The sequence below is a fragment of the Pseudonaja textilis genome, chromosome 14 (assembly GCF_049901715.1).
Source record: "Pseudonaja textilis isolate UNSWEBS1 chromosome 14, rPseTex1.2, whole genome shotgun sequence".
Classification (NCBI taxonomy): Eukaryota; Metazoa; Chordata; class Lepidosauria; order Squamata; family Elapidae; genus Pseudonaja; species Pseudonaja textilis.
This window is the reverse complement of record NC_142003.1, coordinates 6,955,247-6,973,274: the sequence shown is the minus strand read 5'-3', so window position 1 is coordinate 6,973,274 and position 18,028 is coordinate 6,955,247. Positions and strand designations below refer to the sequence as shown.

Here is an 18,028-nt window from a genome sequence, read left to right as displayed (position 1 = left end):
TTGCCCCACTGACAAAAGTGTAGCGGCTGTATTACTCTGCAGTTAGTTTCTCAGATCCGAACCATCATATTATCTCATGAATGCCTGTTCAGGGAGAATCTATAGCTATGTCGCCATGGGGTACAGTTAAATAGAATGCAAAATCTCTCCACCTGATTTTCTGCCTTAAAGTTTAAAAAGAAGGAAAGACTTATTTAATCAGGATTAGTTGCTGTTGGATTTAAGAGAACCTAGAAGTTGAGATCATACTTTTAAAGAAAGGGAAACCCTATTTAGATCCAATGCTTGGTAATATTATTCAAGAGGAGAGATTAAATATCTTTAATTAGAATAGAGCTGGAAGGCACCTTGGAGTCCAACCCCCCTGTTCAAGCATGTCAGACAGCGGCCTGTCCAGTCTTTTTAAAAAAACCTTCAGTGATGGAAGCACCCACCACTTCTGGCGGCGAGCTGTTCCACTGGTTAATTGTCCTCACTATTAGGAAGTTTCTCCTTAATTCCAGGTTGCTTCTCTCCTTGATTAGTTTCCATCCATTGTTTCTTGTCCTGCCCTTCTTGATGCTTTGGAAAATAAGTTGACCCCCCGCTTCTTTTTTTTTTGTGGCAGCTCCTCTTCTCTCACCTCTGATTCTTTTAGTTCACCACTTTGGGATTTCTGTGTTTCAGAGCAGAGTATTCCAGTTAAAGGCCATTTAATGGAACTGGGGCTGACAGCGGCCAAATTTGCTAGGAAACGTGGGAACGTGGCCCTGGCGACACGACTGCTTGCTCAGTGTAGCGAAATTCAGCTAGGGAAAACCACCACAGCCCAGGATTTAGTCCACCACTTTAAGAAGCAGCCGGCCCCGATTCAGATGGACGAAAAATGGGGTCCTGAGCTTGAAATAGAAAAGACCAAACTGTTGTACACAGCTGGTAAGTGCCGCTTGTGTAACTTTCTCAAAAATCACTTTTCAGTACTCACCATGTTTTCTTTAATTAATTAAATTTATATGTTGCCCAACTCACTATCTGAAGCGACTCTGGATTTAGCCGGCTTTAATGAAATTTTCAGATCACACTGATAACTTGAGAAATTAACCTATGTCTAATTTTCCACATGGGACAAGGTGAAAACTTAAATTTGAGTTTATCTAAATTCATGGTAGGAGCCAGGTCGATGTGATGGTGAAGGCACCAGGCTTAAAGCCAGGAGGCTCTGAGTTCTAGTGCTGCTTTAGGCACCTAGCCAGCTGGATGACATTGGGCCAGACACTTTCTATCAGCCCTAGGAAGTAAGCAATGGCAAACCATTTCAGAAAAACCTCACCAAGAAAACTGCAGGGGCTTATCCAGGCAGTCTCTGAGAAGGGGGAAAAGAATTACAACAGTTCTTGCTACATTAGTAGAATACCAAATGGGGATTTTAAACTCTTTTAAGATGACTCTTTCTCAAATTCTGTGTCAAGTTGAAAAGCGGCAAAACATTTTGAAAAACACATCTGCATCAAATATTCTGGATTAATGCAAAGAATGTTATAGTTTTTTCATTCTTATTAGTGATGCTTTATATCTGTCTCCCCCCCCCCCGGGAGGGTGGGTTGTTAAGGCAACCTTCATCTCTGAAATGAGCAGAGCTGAAATGCCAGCTTTTCGTTCTACCACTGTCTGCCACTAAAATGGCCTCCCCTGTTTTCAGGCCAGTCCACCCACGCCATGGAAATGCTGAGCTCCTGCGCCATATGTTTCTGCAAATCTGCCAAAGCCGAAAGTGCTGTGGCCAAGTCCATTCTGACCTTAGCCAAGTGGATCCAAGCTGAGTGGAAGGAAATTTCAGGGCAGTTGAAACAAGTGTATCGAGCACGACAGCAACAAAATCTCACGGGCCTTTCCATGCTGTCCAAAAACATCTACACCTTGATTGATCTGCCATCCGTTAATTCCATGGAGGAAGAGTATCCGAGGATTGAAAGTGAATCCACAGGTAAAATATACCCGGAGCTGCCCCCCCTTTTTTTGCTTTGTCTACCTAGGAGGTGGTTGACGGACCAATAGCAGATCCCACCTCACCCTCTACAAACCCTGTTCCTACTTTCCCTACCTTTTTACAGTAATTTTAATCATAATTTATATTTTATTTTCCTTCCTTCCTTCCTTCCTTCCTTCCTTCCTTCCTTCCTTCCTTCCTTCCTTCCTTCCTTCCTTCCTTCCTTCCTTCCTTCCTTCTTACAGTCCTGTAATCCCTTAATTTGGGGTAGAATTGATGGAGCCGAGCGTTTACTGGCCAGATGCCCTTCCTGATGCCACATTGAGTTTACAGCAAATATTTTTTCTTTGTGCCCTAGGATAGAAATATATGTTGCTACCTACTCTCAACTTTGAGTGGGAGGCCAGTGTCTTTACCATTAGGCCACCATGCCTGCCTCCATCCATCCATCCATCTATGTATAGTTTTATTGTTTTTAACCTTGTAAGCTGCCCAGAGTCTCCTTGTGAGATGGCAGGCAGACAAATCTAACAAACAAATAGGTCTTTGATAGTCCGCCATCATGCCATTCAGCTGAGATCTTTCTCTCTGCTGGTTACTTGAAAGGTGGACCACTGGCCCTTTTTTTTTTTTTTTTTTGGAGATAACCACACCTTGCTTTGTTCTCTTTCTCCAGTCAACATCGGTGTTGGAGAACCTGATTTCATTTTGGGGCAGCTGTATCGCCTCTCTTCAGCCCAGGCTCCTGAAGTAGCGAAATCATGGGCAGCTCTAGCTAGCTGGGCTTACAGATGGGGCCGAAAGGTGGTTGACAATGCCAGGTAAACCCAATTCTTTAAATTGTCTTTGGCTCTGAATACGTCTGAAGTTAATAATTCTTGTCTTGTCTAAGGCAGGGGAAGATAATTGAATAAGCAGACTGAACAGTAGGATATTTGCAAAAATTTGGCAAAGCTATGTTAGAACCACCCAAATAACTTAACTTTTGGAAAAAATTCTTTGATGTTACAGTCAAGGAGGCGTGCGCCTACTGCCAAGAGAAAAATCTGAAGTTCAAAGCCTGCTTCCAGAAAACATTACAGAAGATGACAGAGAGAAAATCTACAGCATTCTTGGACAGGCAGTGTGCCGGCCTGCTGGGATTCAGGTTAGCCTAAAATTAGCAGATGAATAACGGTTGAAAAGTCAGATACAGCACTAGCAATGTCTTTGCTTACAAAATTATTAACAGTTTTCTATACGAATTTGCTAAATATTAATCGAAAGGCCAATGTTGCTAGATCACTATTATGTGGGCATTTCTTTATATATTTGAGGGCCCTATACTTTTGTGCAATCAGAAAGGAACAAGATCACATTGAACAAGATTATATTGAAAATGTAAACCATGTCACTTTGGTGTAAATCAATGGACAGCATGAACCTGCCTAAAACTGTCTTGCTTAAAAATTACCCTTAACTGAACCAGGATGAAAAATGTTTTATTTGCCAACTTGTAATCTGCTTTGGTGTTACCCAGGGGTAATCTTTACATTTAAATCTCCCTTTAGGATGAGGATATAACCCTTCAGATTGCAGAGAATGAAGACAATGAGGAAGACGATATGGTGGACGTGATCTGGCGCCAGTTGTTGACAAGTTGCCCCTGGCTCTTGGACCTGGAAGAGAATTCAACTGAGGGACTCATCAAAGTGTGGAGAAAAGTTGTAGACAGGATCTTCAGCCTTTATAAGCTTTCCTGTAGTGCCTATTTTACTTTCCTGAAACTTAATGCTGGCCAGGTAGGGCAATTGTGCTTTTTGATCTGTTAAGCCGCTGAGGTTTGTAAAAAGAACTGTTCTCTCAGCAGAGCTGGTTTCCTCTTTCAATCTGTAGGTTCCTCTTGATGAAGATGATCCCAGATTGCACCTCAGGAATATTTCAGAACAGAGCACTGATGATGTCATTGTAATGGCCACCTTGAGGTTGTTAAGGCTGCTTGTGAAACACGCTGGGGAACTGAGGCAGTATCTCGAGCACGGACTGGAAACGACTCCTACAGCTCCATGGCGAGGTATGGACATTTTTAGCAGTTCAGCATTCAATTCTCTTAGTCTTCAAGCTGTTTGAGAGAGATAAAACCCAACTTGAGTTAATAGGCTACAATGAATTGGTTGTAATTATCCCACGATGGTTATCTTTGCATTTCATGGGGCTAAATTTTGAATATGGTAGACTTGGTAAAAATACACTTTTCCTCCCTTCCTTAAGGAACTTAAGGAATTTTATTCATTTGTTAAATGTATATGCTGACCACTTCATTGTTGAGTGAACGTTGAATTGAATATTTTCTTTTGAGATATTATGGGGTACTTCACAAATGTGTGTCAATTTCTCGCCCTGAGTTTCACAGCTTCATGGCACAAATGGAATCTCTTGTGCATTTGGAAGTCAAAAGATATTTTCTTGACAGGGTGTGAAAGTGTATGATAAATATAGAATATGACTAAGCGAACATTGCTAAAAAGGCCAATGAATTTTATGATATACCGACCAAAATATGTGCTTCAAAATATTGGCTGCCTTCTGCATTGTTTTGAGTTCACCCCTTAAGAGTTCTGCACAGACTGGCTTCTGCTGGGCAAGACAGCTGTTTGCAGTAGCTCTATTAGTAACAAGCATTTTCATGCTTGAGCTGTAAGACAGTCAAGGATGGGGCATGTGCTAGCAAGAGATTATACTCATTAGTAAGTGTTTCAGGGCAGTAAGACTTAAGTGTGGTTTTAAGTGGTCAAACACAAAAACAACAGCCTTTCAAGTGCGGCGTGCCAATCAATTATTTACGCTGCCTGCTTTTTGTCTTCGTAAAGGCATAATTCCTCAACTCTTCTCACGTCTAAATCACCCGGAAGTGTATGTTCGACAGAGCATTTGCAACCTTCTCTGCCGAGTAGCACAAGATTCTCCTCACCTCATCCTGTACCCTGCAATTGTTGGCACTATTTCTCTGAGCAGCGAATCTCAAGCCTCGGGTATTTTTGATTCAGTATCTTTTGAAATACCTCATTTCTCTTAAGTTGTTTATCTTTTAGCCGTGTTGCAAATCCTTTTACCAGCAAATGTATATATTGCAGGCTTTTTATCTTATTTCATACTGTTGCAAAGTTTCACCTTTGCATGCGCAGGATCTAGCTAGTCAGTGAATCACGCTCCCCATGCCAGAGAACCTGTACTCAGCATGAAGCGCATTATCTTGGAAATGCTAACATGAGCAGGACATCTCTTATTTATGCTGTTTCACTCTTATGGCAAGTTCTTCCCTGCCTATTCAAAGGGTTCCTCCCCCTCTTCTGAAGAATAGATGTTTAATAATAAGAAAGTCCCATTTTATAAACATGGCTTCCATTGTAGGTGGTCTCCCAGACGCATACACACACAGAGATTTGCCTTATACCAAATTTCATAAATAGAGCAAATTGTACAGGTAGTCCTCAACTTATGACTGACATGAAAAGGGGCACATGACTCCGATTTGAAGTTCTGATGCAACCTTCAGCAGTCAGGCTCCATAATGGTTGCGTATTGAGCACTGCCTGTATTGATATTCCGTTGGAAAATTGGCATGACCCCTGTGGGTGAACACTGATGCTGATCCATCTTTGAATTTAACTTCCACAAGGAACCAACTTTGTGGTTCTAACCTTCCATAGCTTGTCTTTATGTTGGACCAATACAGCTGAGGTGGCCAATATGGGCTCATACTAGTCTAAGGATGTATAAATAATTTAACCAAGTTAACTCTGCTAATCTATAGTCAACTTTTGGATTTTTTGTCCAGTAAGACTAACTCTCTTTTCCCTTGAAAACCTAGGGAGCAAATTCCCCTCGGCAATTCCTACCTTTCTGGGCAACATTCAAGGGGAAGAACTGCTGGGCAGCGAGTGTGATGGGGCAAGCCCTCCTGCTTCTCAAGAGAGCCTAAAGGACGAGGCCAAATTGGGCTTAAATGAAGACCAGGCAATGATGCAAGACTGCTACAGCAAAATCGTCGAGAAGCTGTCAGCTGCAAACCCAACAATGGTGTTACAGGTATAGTTTCCATCTTATTTTTGCTGCTTGCGTTTAAGTTAGACCTTCCGTGCTTTAACAGTTCTGGCTTGAAGCAGGAAGGAATCTGTGTTCTTTGTCTTTGGGGAAAAGAGCCTTGCGAAATCCATTTCTGCCTTTGTACCATTAAAAGAAACATTTGCGTTGGTGTCAATCCAGGTTCAGATGCTTGTAGCTGAGCTGCGCCGAGTCACTGTTCTCTGGGACGAACTTTGGCTGGGGGTCCTTTTGCAGCAACACATGTACGTCCTCAGGCGCATTCAGCAACTGGAAGATGAAGTAAAGCGGGTCCAGAATAACAACACCTTACGCAAGTAAGCTTTCTTTCCCAATGCACAAGATGATGTGCTGCTGCCTCCTGAAATGTCCTCTGAGAATTTAGTCAGATGGTTTCTCAAAGAACTTTTAGCAAAAAACAAAAAACAAAAAAACCTTAGGAGTTTCGTTCTTTTCCCTGAAAGCAGGATGCTCTTATTTCCCAAATTTGCAGACAGGTTAACTGTAAATCACAAGAGACATTGACATCTGTACAAAAAGTCCATATTCTCTTCTTCTGCATACAGGTATTTCTCAACGGATGGCTTTTAATTGAGCCCCCAATTACTGTTGTACGATAAGTGGGTCACCACAGAGACTGAGCCCCGTTATGACCTTTGTTGTGGCAGTCATTAAGTGAATCCATTGTCCGCAACGGGTGGTTTTTGCCAGAAACAAAAGCCTAAATTGGGATCATGTGAACAGAGAGTGCTGCAAACCATAAGTGTGGGCTAGTTGCTGAGCACGAGACCCTGTGATTACATGACCTTGGTGGGGGCCAAGCTGTTGGAACTTTGAATCTGGGTCATAAATTAACCAGCGGACATCTGTCATAACTTTGAACGATCACTAAGTGACCGATCGTAAATCAAGGACTACCTGTGCCCTTTTATGACTAGGTAGAAATTAAGGCTCAGGATTTTTTTTTTCCAGATTTGTAATGGAATGCTAATAAAAACTGCACTATTTTTTTAGTTTCAGTTGTTCGTTAGATAAGGGACAGTTTCCCCTAATTGCTCTTCGTTTCTCCCCTCTTCCTTCAAGAGAGGAAAAAATAGCCATCATGCGTGAAAAGCACACAGCCTTAATGAAACCCATTGTGTTTGCCCTGGAACACGTGCAGAGCATCACTGCCGCACCCACCGAAACCCCCCACGAGAAGTGGTTTCAGGATAATTACGGGGATGCCATCGAGAACGCCTTGGAAAAGCTAAAGAACCCTTCAAATCCTGCGAAGCCAGGAAGCAGCTGGATCCCTTTCAAAGAGGTAGGGTCCCCCCCCCCCGCTTATTTAGTTGAAGTAGAAGCAGCTTCATTATGTGTGCATTAGATCAGCGGCCCCCAACCTTTCAGGTACCAGGGACCGTTCTGTGGAAAGAAGTTTTTCCGTGGACCAGGGGGTGGGGGCATTGTTTCATGTGCTGCCTGCATCCCATGGATGGGGCTTTGTGTGGCCTGGTTGCTGGCATACTACGGACCGGGGACCCCCTGCATTAGATAATTGGGTAGGGATACAATAGAGTATCGAAGAGTTCGTTCTTGATTTGCAAAGTTTGGTGTTGCATCCTTCGCCAAGTGAATTCTGGTTCCCAAGAAGAGGGACTAGGAATGGTGACTACTGTAATCCATGGATCCCAAGATAAAAACATCAGAGTGAGTGAAACTCTCCCTATATAATGGGACAAATATGTTTTTTTTAATGGTTCCTTTGTAGAATGTAGAGTTAACATATCCAAGTGGGTTAGTTTCTTTTTAATAATTTATCTCCAAAGTTAAAATAAAATCGGGAAAGAAAGAAAAACAAGCAAAAAAACATCAAATGCTGACAATTTAAAAAAAAAACACAATGTATAAAATAATGGAATAAGGCAAGGGACCTTGGAGGTCTTCTAGTCCAACCCTCTGCTCATAACGGACCTTTTCTTGACCGGTCTGTGTTTAAAAAACAGGTGATGCTCAACCTTCAACAGAGAGCCCAGAAGCGGGCCAGCTACATTTTGCGCCTAGAGGAGATCAGCCCCTGGCTGGCTGCCATGACCAACACAGAGATAGCCCTCCCCGGAGAAGTGTCTGCCAGGGACACGGTCACCATACACAGCGTAGGAAGCACCATTACCATTCTGCCAACCAAAACCAAACCGAAGAAGCTGCTGTTTCTGGGCTCCGATGGGAAAAACTACCCATATCTTTTCAAAGGTAAGGCTTTTAGGGCAGAATTGTTTTAGCTATGAGGTAGCGACTGGAGATGCCAGAGTTCTCTCAGTCTCTGTTACTCCCATTGGGTCACTTTAATTATTAAGTCGGCAGGTGCATGTGCTTACAAGAACCCAGTGCGACATTTAGGAATCCGTGTAAATATCCAGGCGGAGTGCTGGCCAGGAATATTGACTGTACAATGATACAGGTAGTCCTTGACTTTACGGCTGTTTGCTTAGCGAACATTCGAAGCTGCAACGGCCCTGGAAAAGTGACTTACAACCAGTCCTTGCACTTAAGACTCTTGCAGCATCCCACAGTCAGGTGATTGCGATTCGGGTGCTTGGCAACCGGCATGTATTTACGATAGTTGCAACCTCCTGGCGGGTCACGTGATCACTATTTGCATCCTTCCCAGCCAGCTTCCAATGGGCAAAATCAACGGGGGAAACTGGATTTGCTTAACAACATCTAGCTTAACCCTGGCAGCAAAAGAAGACCCTAAAGTTGGATGTGATTCACTTAACAATCACATCGTTTAGCAACGGAAGTACTGGTCCCAATTATGGTCATAAACCGACAACCTGAAGCCACTGTCAATGCCGACCCGACTCTGGCAGAAGCCATTTTCCTGGTTCAGCATCGCCACACAGTGTGGGGGAGGGGAGGAGGATTGGAATGTAGTACTAGACAGAGCATAGAGCTTTCTCGGGGGAACCAAGGTCATTTCCTGGGCGATGGAGGAAGGAAGAGATGAATACTTGAGAAGCCCACCAGTTAACCTAATTGGCCAATGTGATAAATGAGGGGAAGGGGTCATTACTGGTTTGGGGGAAAGTTTCTCGCAGGGAGAAAATTGCCATTTGAAGTCTAGACAAGAATCTGGAGGCACTTTGGACTGCTGGGAAACTTTCCCCCAAACAAGTCCAATGGCACAGTGCTCTAACTGCACTACAACCCCGGGGGAGGGGGGACATTCACCTTCTGCTACATTGCCACCATGTATATATTGCAGAGCTAGAGTTCTAGGCATAGAGGATGCCTCTTCCATTCCCCATCCAAGGGCCATCTAGAGGCTGGCATCTAGATTGTTGGGGGCGATAGGCTGACTCTGTAAACCGCTTAGAGAGGGCTGTAAAGCACTGAAGCGGGATATAAGTCTAAGGGCTCTTGCTATTGTTCCTGGTCCTTCTCTCCCTTGTTAGCGAAGGAGAGTTACGGACCTCTACCCGTTTCCACAGCCATAAAAATAAGACTGAGGAAAGGAAGGGAATCTCTGGCTTGCAGTTCTGATCAGGGCAGATCTCAAAAAAATTAAAAAAAAAACAAAACCCACCCCATCCACCTTTGCTGCTGTGTAAAGAAAGCTCTTTCTTGACTTAAAACAGTTCGTTTAGTGACCATTCAAACTTACAACATCGCTGGAAAACGTTTTTCGCACTAATGACCATTGCAGCATCCCGAGACTCACGTGATCAAAATTCAGACACTTGGCCACTGGCTCATATTTATAACAGTTGTAGAATCCTGGGATCATGTGATCCCCTTTTGTCAACGGGGGATGCTGGATTTCCATAAAAACCATGTTACATGATATAATGGCAGGGATTCACTTAACAACGGTGGCGAGAAAGGTAGCAAAATGGGGCAAAATTCATTGGACAGCTGTTTCGCTTAACAACAGAAATGTGGAGCCTCAGTTGTGATTGTAAATCAAGCGCTATCTGTGCACATGCCCCAAACCCCAAGGGAGTCTGTGCTGGGAGCAAGGAAGGAACGTCCCACGTAACCTCCCTCGTCTGCTTTTCCGCGCAGGCCTTGAAGACTTGCACCTGGACGAACGGATCATGCAGTTCCTGTCAATCGTCAACACCATGTTTGCTACAATCAATCGCCAAGAGACGCCTCGTTTCCATGCCAGGCATTACTCGGTGACTCCCCTGGGAACAAGATCAGGCTTGATTCAGTGGGTGGATGGAGCCACGCCTTTGTTTGGGCTCTACAAAAGGTGGCAGCAGCGGGAGGCGGCGTTACAAGCCCAGAAGGTAAACCGTACATTGTTTGGCATTCGCATTCCATAAATGATTGCACTTAGGTGGGATCGCTTCAAGCTCTGATCAGGTGGTTTCTTTCCCTGAGATTTTTTGGGGGGAGTTGTATTGACTTTTGGGGTGGTTATATTTGACTCCTGTGCCAATTTTTCTGCCCGTTGAACTACCTTGATTTCTCCACCATCTCAAGCTGGAGACTTCAGGAGAGCGTGCATATTTAAAGCAGGAAAAGAAACCTGAGCTTAGAGAGCAGCCACCCCCTAATCCTGATGTCCTCCAGCTCTCTTTGCAACTCCCATAATCCCTGCTGGCTGGGGGACTCTGGGAAATCCGATCTGGATGGTATTGGGCTGTAACCCCCATAACACATTACTTCCTGGAGAGTATTTGCCTTCTGACCTATTGGGTTTGAGCATCACAGTTGCAAGTAACTGTTGAAAGAAACATCTTTAATACACCACTGGATCTTGGAAAGAAGTTGTGCGGCCAGAAATAGAAGTTATTTATTTTGTATGTACTTATACGGAGGAAAGATTGTCTCCCTCGCTCTTCTCAGCGTAGAGCAGTGGCCCCCAACCTTTGGGGCACCAGGGACCAGTTCTGTAGAGAAAGGTTTTTTTTGCGGACTGGGGTGGGGTGTGTGGTTTTGCATGCTACCTGCATCCCGTAGATGGGGCTTCATTTGTTTCTGCAGCCCGGTTGCTGGCATGCTGCAAACCAGTACTGGTTCACAGATCGGAGGTTGGGTACTTCTGGCTTAGAGTTTAGTAATCCATATGGTATTATTTCTCTTTATATAATAAAGTGGATACAAGATACATCAGCTGACAGGCAAGTCACATAATCTTTAATTTCAAAGTGTTGTATTTTCTCGTCCCATCCAGAATAATGTGGTTTGAAATGGGAATAGTAAAAGGGCAAATCCTTAAGATTTGTTATCCATCATAAATTATGGGCCAGCTGATAAATGCGTAATATTACATTCAGCATGTACCACCGTTGTTCTAATAATATTGAGCTGAGCTGGGCAAAGCACATTTGACAGACTGTTTTTTTATGTGCAGGATTCTTATCAGGCCCCACAGAATCCAGGGATCGTACCCAGACCCAGCGAACTCTACTACAGTAAAATTGGACCAGCCTTGAAAGCAGTTGGACTTAGTCTGGACGTCTCCCGTCGAGACTGGCCCCTGAATGTCATGAAGTCGGTTTTGGAGGAATTAATGGAAGCCACACCACCCAGTCTTCTAGCTAAAGAGCTTTGGTCGTCATGTGCCACACCTGATGAATGGTGGAGAGTGACCCAGGTAACACATTAAAGACTTTGGATGTATGTTGTGTTATTTAGATAACACTGGCCCCCAACTTTGACACGCTTTCTCAAGGCTCTGAAGACCTGGTTTTGCCAACAGCCTGGAGAACCCAGAGTGGGATGGAGCCCATCAAGTGGCTTATTTGACTGATCGTTGTCACCAAGGAGTGGAGGATTATTGCTTTTTACTGTTTTTTTAATGAGATTTTTATCTTTGTAAGCCACCTGGAGTCACTGAGTGTGAGTTAGGCAGCCATATATATTTTCTTAAATAAAAATAGATTTATCTGTACCATTCAACTTTTCGTTTGGATTTGCTAGATGTTTACATAAAAAGAAAAAACAGAGTCATTTCCAAAATGGTTTCTCTCCCTTCATAAAGACATAATCATCAGACATGATTTCAGAGTTATGTAATGACTCTGGAGGTCCATTAATTTTTATTGTAACACTGGCAGTTTAACTAAACGCTTGTCCATGTGTAAGAGGGGAGCTTGGAGGAGGATTCCAGGCCCAGGTGTGACAGTTCCCCAACCGGTTGTTCAACAACCCTGGAAATGGAGAAACGTGCAACATGCAATTCTCCCTGTCTCTATGACACACTCCAAAGATACGATTACATTCACCGCGAATGCATTCTGTGTGTGGGTGTTGACATTGTTCCCTTGGGTGCTTTTCCTATTTAGGACGCACTTATGTAAGCATTGGTGAGCTTGGGGGGGGGGAGGGTTTGGGGAAAGGAGATGGTGAGAAAATAGATTACTTTCCGTTTAAATACTTTTTCCCTCTTCCAAGTCGTACGCACGATCGACTGCGGTGATGTCAATGGTTGGCTACATCATCGGTCTCGGAGACAGACATCTGGATAATGTGCTGATCGACATGACCACAGGAGAAGTTGTGCACATCGATTACAACGTTTGCTTTGAAAAAGGGAAGAGCCTGCGAGTGCCAGAGAAAGTCCCCTTCCGGATGACCCAAAACATCGAAACTGCCTTCGGAGTAACAAAAGTGGAAGGGGTTTTCAGGCTTTCTTGTGAACAGGTAAGCGGGAAGGATCAGGGCCAAAAATGGAAGATCAGATCCTTGGAGACCCTTTCTTTCTCCTTTCATCATATTGCTTACATTTAGTCCTCGACATGCAACCACTTATCGACCGAAGTTATGAAGGTTCCTCCCCCATCCAAAATGTACTTATGACCTGGTTCCAAAGTTCCAAGGCCACTCCCCTCCCCTCCCCCCGTGGCCATGTGACCACATTTTGGCTGCTTGGCCACTAGCTCACATTTATGAGCGTTTGCATTTTTACAACATTTTAGCCAAAAACCAATATTCCAGTTTTCAGCACAAACATCCCATAGCAAATAATGGATTCCCTTAATTCGCTTTAGGAAAAAGATTGTAAAATCAGATCCGGTCACCTGATGACCCCCTTTTACAATGGTCGTAACTTACGACCATAATGGGTAGCCTCCATTATGGTCATAAGTCGAGGACTGGCAGTATTCCCTTTTGAAAGAGACCTGCCTAGGCCCTGTGGCTAAGATGTTGGACAGAAACGCTCCCTTTCTGTAAACGTTGAGCTGGGCTCACGGGTGATGCAGCTGTTCTTGAAACAGGTCCTGCACATCATGCGCCGAGGACGGGAAACCCTGCTGACGTTGCTCGAAGCTTTTGTCTATGACCCGCTCGTCGACTGGACCGCAGGTGGCGAAGCAGGGTTTGCTGGAGCTGTGTACGGTGGTGGAGGTCAGCAAGCAGAGAACAAACAGAGCAAAAGAGAAATGGAGAGGGACATTACCCGCAGTCTCTTCTCCTCGAGAGTCGCAGAAATAAAGGTACCCTCGACATCCCTTGATGCGGGTTTGCATTTGAAAGAGCTAAATATGCCAATAACCACTTCAGTAATTCTAAATTATTTTATATTTAAGTTATTGTACAGAGATGGTCTTGAAGAAAACATTCAACAGCTGTTAAGTAAACTTAAGCTTACCGGCTGGAGATCCGGCTGGCGCTTAGCCTGTGAGAGTGAGAAAGAAGCTCAAGATTGCTCCTCCTCAATTCTCTTTCGTATAAAAGTGGGGAGAGGAAATCCCTGTTAGGCTTTCTAGATTCTCTTACTTTTCCCCTTTAACGATAAAGTAGAGTAGCAAATAGTAGTCCTTGGGTAAACTGTTTCCTAACCTGGCTTATTTTTAAGGCTTCGCCGTTACACTATTTCAGATTTTCTTTCAGATAAAAGTTGATATATATTTAAAATTTTAAAAGTATTTCTCAGCAATAGATGTGGAAACCAAAGCTCCTAAATTATTGCCATAATAATAATGAAAGGATTCTAATCACTGAGCCCTGATGGAGCAGTGGTTAGAATGCAGTATTGCAGGCTAATTCTGCCCACTGCCAGCAGTTTGATTCCCACCAGCTCAAGGTTGACTCAGCCGTCTATTCTTCCGAGGTTGGTAAAATGATGACCTAGATTGTTGGGGTCAATAGACTGGCTTTGTAAATCGCTTAGAGAGGGCTGTGAAACACTGAAGCAGTATATAAGTCTTATTGCTATTTGTATTTTGTTAATTTACATCCACTAAAATTCAGAAAACTTACAATACTTGGTTTACTTTGCATATAATGTAACATTTGTTCACAGGTCAACTGGTTTAAGAACAGAGACGAAATGCTGACTGTAATTCCTAAACTGGATAGCAGTTTAGGGGAATATTTACATTTGCAAGAGCAGCTGACAGATATTGAAAAATTACAAGGCAAACTATTAGAAGAGAGTGATTATCTGGAAAGTGCTGAAGGAGTTGATCATCCATCTCACACACTGCAGCACAGGTAGTCATTTTTTCTAAATGATGCTTACGTTCGGTGAATCTCAAAATAATTTATGAAACTCTAGTAGGCAACTGCAGTTGATAGACCATGCTGTGGGTCTTAAGGTGAGGAGACCTGGATACTAACTCTTTGTTTAGTACTACTTTTTTTTAAAAAAAGAAAACTCTCACAAGGCTTGTGAAAATTAACACACCTGAATTAGGAACATGCAATGTTTAACATCTTTATCAACTATTGTGTTACTTGATTTTTTAAAAGAATTGTTAACCAACTCCAGATTTTTGAAATATCCTGTTCAAAAATAATTAGTTTCAATTCCCTTGACAGATATGTCTAAAGAATAATATATCATATGATGTAAAGTTGATAATAGCTGTCTAGAAATGTTAAGTTCAGCTGTATGTCTTCGTACCTCCTCTCTTTTTTAAAAAAATACAGATATTCTGAGCATACACAGCTGCAAACTCAGCAGAGAGCAGTGCAGGAAGCAGTCCAGGTGAAACTGAACGAATTTGAGCAGTGGATCTCACACTACCAAGCTGCTTTTAGTAATCTGGAAGCAACCCAACTTGCAAGCCTGCTTCAGGAGATCAGCACTCAAATGGACCTTGGTACGAGATGGAGGGTTGGGCCTATTCCAAGAGAGCATATGGGGATAGACTAACATTTTTTAAAAATATGTTGGCTTTATTTAATGCACGCTCTCACAGTAGGGTGCAGTCATTACAAGTAATGGTGTTAGAGGCCAATATAGGGGAGTCCTCAACTACAACTGTTCATTTAGCCATTCATTCATTTGGTTGTTAATGAGGGCGTTGATGGCTGGCTATTAATTTTTGTTTGTTTTGTTTCGGTAATTTTTGCTTGGTCCAGAGAAATGCTCTCTGGAAATCAAAGGTGCTTTTTCCAAAAGGCAGCTGGACTTTCTTGGATTTTTTTCTTGAAAACATTTCGCTTCTCAATCCAAGAAGCTTCTTCAGAACTTCTTCAGAACTCAAGAAGCTTCTTGAAGCAAAATATTTTGAAGGAGAGAAAAAAAAAACACCCCATGTGACTTTTGGAATAAGAACCTTCAGGATAACCATGACCAGATGATTGAACGTAGACTAGGAGTCCCAAACACCCAGGCCGTGAGCTGTTCAAAACTGGGCTGCCCAAAGCGGTGGGTGAGTGCATGCACGCGTGCTCCATTTTCGTAACTGGCTCGTGCAAATGGAGCGGAGTACATTCACATGCTGAACCAACACACACACACACACACACACACACACACACACACACACACCAAAAAAGTCCACAAAGCCGAAAAGTTTGGGGAACTCTGCCATAGATGTTTCTAACACAAGTGGATTTGAATGGTTTTCTGGGTGTTTCATCTTTTTTTAAGGTCCTCCAAGCTACGTGCCTGCCACCACCTTTCTTCAGAATGCAGGACAGGCCCACTTGATCAGCCAGTGTGAACAACTAGAAGGAGAGGTCGGTGCTTTTCTCCAGCAGAGGCGCTCAGTTCTACGGGGCTGTCTGGAGCAGCTGCACAACTATGCCACCGTTGCGCTACAGTATCCCAAAACAGTGTTCCAGAAGCACCGTGTTGAGCAGTGGAAAGTCTGGATGGAAGACCTCATTGTTAACATGACCATCGACCGTTGCCAGGATCTCTATCGGAAGTAAGCGCTCTCTCTCTCCCTCCCTCTCTCTCCCTCCCTCTCTCTCTCTCTCTCTCTCCTCTCTCCTCTCTCCTCTCTCCTCTCTCTCTCTAACCTACAGAAGGAGGGATCAAAATAATCAATTTCCTCCGACTTGGCTCATTAAAGTGCTAAATATTGGCATGAGAAATATGCATTTCCCCCCCCTAAAGTATTTTGACCCCTGCATCAATCATGCACTTTACTTTTGCCAAACTCGGCTGCTTTTTAGTACTTTATTATTATGCCATTTCCAACGTTTTCTCTGAGAAGATTATAGCATTTTAACAATGGGACACAGCTCATGCTTAGCGGACCAGCTTTGGCATTGTCACAGACCATGTAGCAGAGTGTTTCCTTACCCGTTTATAATTTTATTGCTTTCCCAGGTATGAATTACAGTATGCCCCTCAACCTCCCCCAGCGGTGTGCCAGTTTATCAGTACAACGGAAATGACTTTGCAACGCTATGCGGCAGATATTAACAGCAGGCTGATGCGACAGGTAGAACGGTTGAAGCAGGAAGCCGTCACGGTTCCAGTGTGTGAAGAGCAGCTAAAGGAAATTGAGCGCTGCATTAAAGTCTTCCTCCACGAAAACGGAGAAGAGGGCTCCCTGAGCTTAGCGAGCGTGATCATCTCTGCTCTCTGCAGCCTCACCAGGTGAGATGCTTGGCAAAAACGGACTCGCAAGTGGCTCAGGTGTTAGAACGAGATTCTTTCTGTTTTCAAAACGTCTTCGGTCTTTTGGTTTTACCAATTACAATGTTTAAAACACGGTGAATGTGCAACCTCCCTTTTTATGATCATGTATAGTGTTTAGTTGGTGATTTAGATTAGGATAATTTAGGTATTTGTAGTCTAAAGCTGAATAGTGGTTTTTAGTTTTAAAAGTGACATATTGGTATTCCTTAACTTGCGACCACAATTGGCACCAGAATTTTCATTGCCAAGCAAGGCAGTTGTTAAGCAGGCGGCATCCAATTTATGACCTTTTTGCCATAGTTGTTAAGTGAATCATTGTAGTCTTTAAGTGAATTGTGCGTTTATTAAGTGAATTTGGCTTCCTCCATTGATTTTGCTTGTTGGAAGCCAGTTGGGAAGGTCGCAAATGACAATCAGACGACCCCAGGATCCGTTGTAAATTCATGCCGTTGCCAAGCACCTGAATTTTGATCACGTGATTGTCAGAATGTTGAGGACAGTTGTAATGTGAAGACTGGCCCTAAGTCACTTTTTTCAGTGTTGTAACTTTGAAAGGCCAGAAATGAATGGTTATAAGTCAAGGACTACCTTAATACATTTCTCATAATTTCATGAACAGCTACTGTTATATCGTAAAACTGGTAATCTCAATGATATTTTAGATGCCACATTTTTTAATTTGTGTTTTATTCTTTTTAACTTACTCTTTTATTTTACTTGTTTCCCTTTGGTTTATGTTCTTCCTTTCAAATGCTCAGTAACAAACTGCCTCAAATTTCATTTTTTAATATCTCCCATCAGCTTTCAAAATAAAAAAAAATGGGGGAGGAGAACATTAACCAAATTAACCAAGTTAATTTCTTACCTAGGCGTAATTTAATGATGGAAGGCGCTGCGTCCAGTGCCGGAGAACAGCTTGTGGACCTGACGTCCCGCGACGGAGCCTGGTTCTTGGAGGAACTGTGTAGCATGAGTGGCAACGTCACCTGTCTTGTCCAGCTACTCAAACAGTGTCACCTGACCCCTCAGGATTTAGATATTCCTAACCCTGTTGAAGCATCAGAAGCTATTCACCTTGCTAATGGAGTTTACATCTCCCTTCAGGTAAAAATGTGCTTTTAATACATCTTGTTACTCTGCAGAGCTTTTCTCTT

The 18,028-nt window shown here is 43.2% G+C and overlaps 1 protein-coding gene across 1 annotated transcript in view; it reads left to right on the top strand.

The window, feature by feature from the left end:
- The window catches only part of SMG1 (SMG1 nonsense mediated mRNA decay associated PI3K related kinase), a 57,349-nt gene that overhangs the window by 27,989 nt on the left and 11,332 nt on the right, over positions 1–18,028 (top strand). The window contains exons 30-49 of the mRNA XM_026704249.2: positions 667–915; positions 1,679–1,963; positions 2,643–2,787; positions 2,978–3,113; positions 3,517–3,747; positions 3,842–4,019; positions 4,816–4,977; positions 5,817–6,034; positions 6,212–6,366; positions 7,133–7,355; positions 8,038–8,284; positions 10,100–10,329; positions 11,400–11,642; positions 12,443–12,691; positions 13,267–13,485; positions 14,295–14,485; positions 14,924–15,096; positions 15,873–16,152; positions 16,560–16,832; positions 17,744–17,978. Of these exons, the coding sequence (XP_026560034.1) occupies positions 667–915; positions 1,679–1,963; positions 2,643–2,787; positions 2,978–3,113; positions 3,517–3,747; positions 3,842–4,019; positions 4,816–4,977; positions 5,817–6,034; positions 6,212–6,366; positions 7,133–7,355; positions 8,038–8,284; positions 10,100–10,329; positions 11,400–11,642; positions 12,443–12,691; positions 13,267–13,485; positions 14,295–14,485; positions 14,924–15,096; positions 15,873–16,152; positions 16,560–16,832; positions 17,744–17,978 (4,322 nt within the window). The remainder of the gene's footprint in view (positions 1–666; positions 916–1,678; positions 1,964–2,642; positions 2,788–2,977; positions 3,114–3,516; positions 3,748–3,841; positions 4,020–4,815; positions 4,978–5,816; positions 6,035–6,211; positions 6,367–7,132; positions 7,356–8,037; positions 8,285–10,099; positions 10,330–11,399; positions 11,643–12,442; positions 12,692–13,266; positions 13,486–14,294; positions 14,486–14,923; positions 15,097–15,872; positions 16,153–16,559; positions 16,833–17,743; positions 17,979–18,028) is intronic.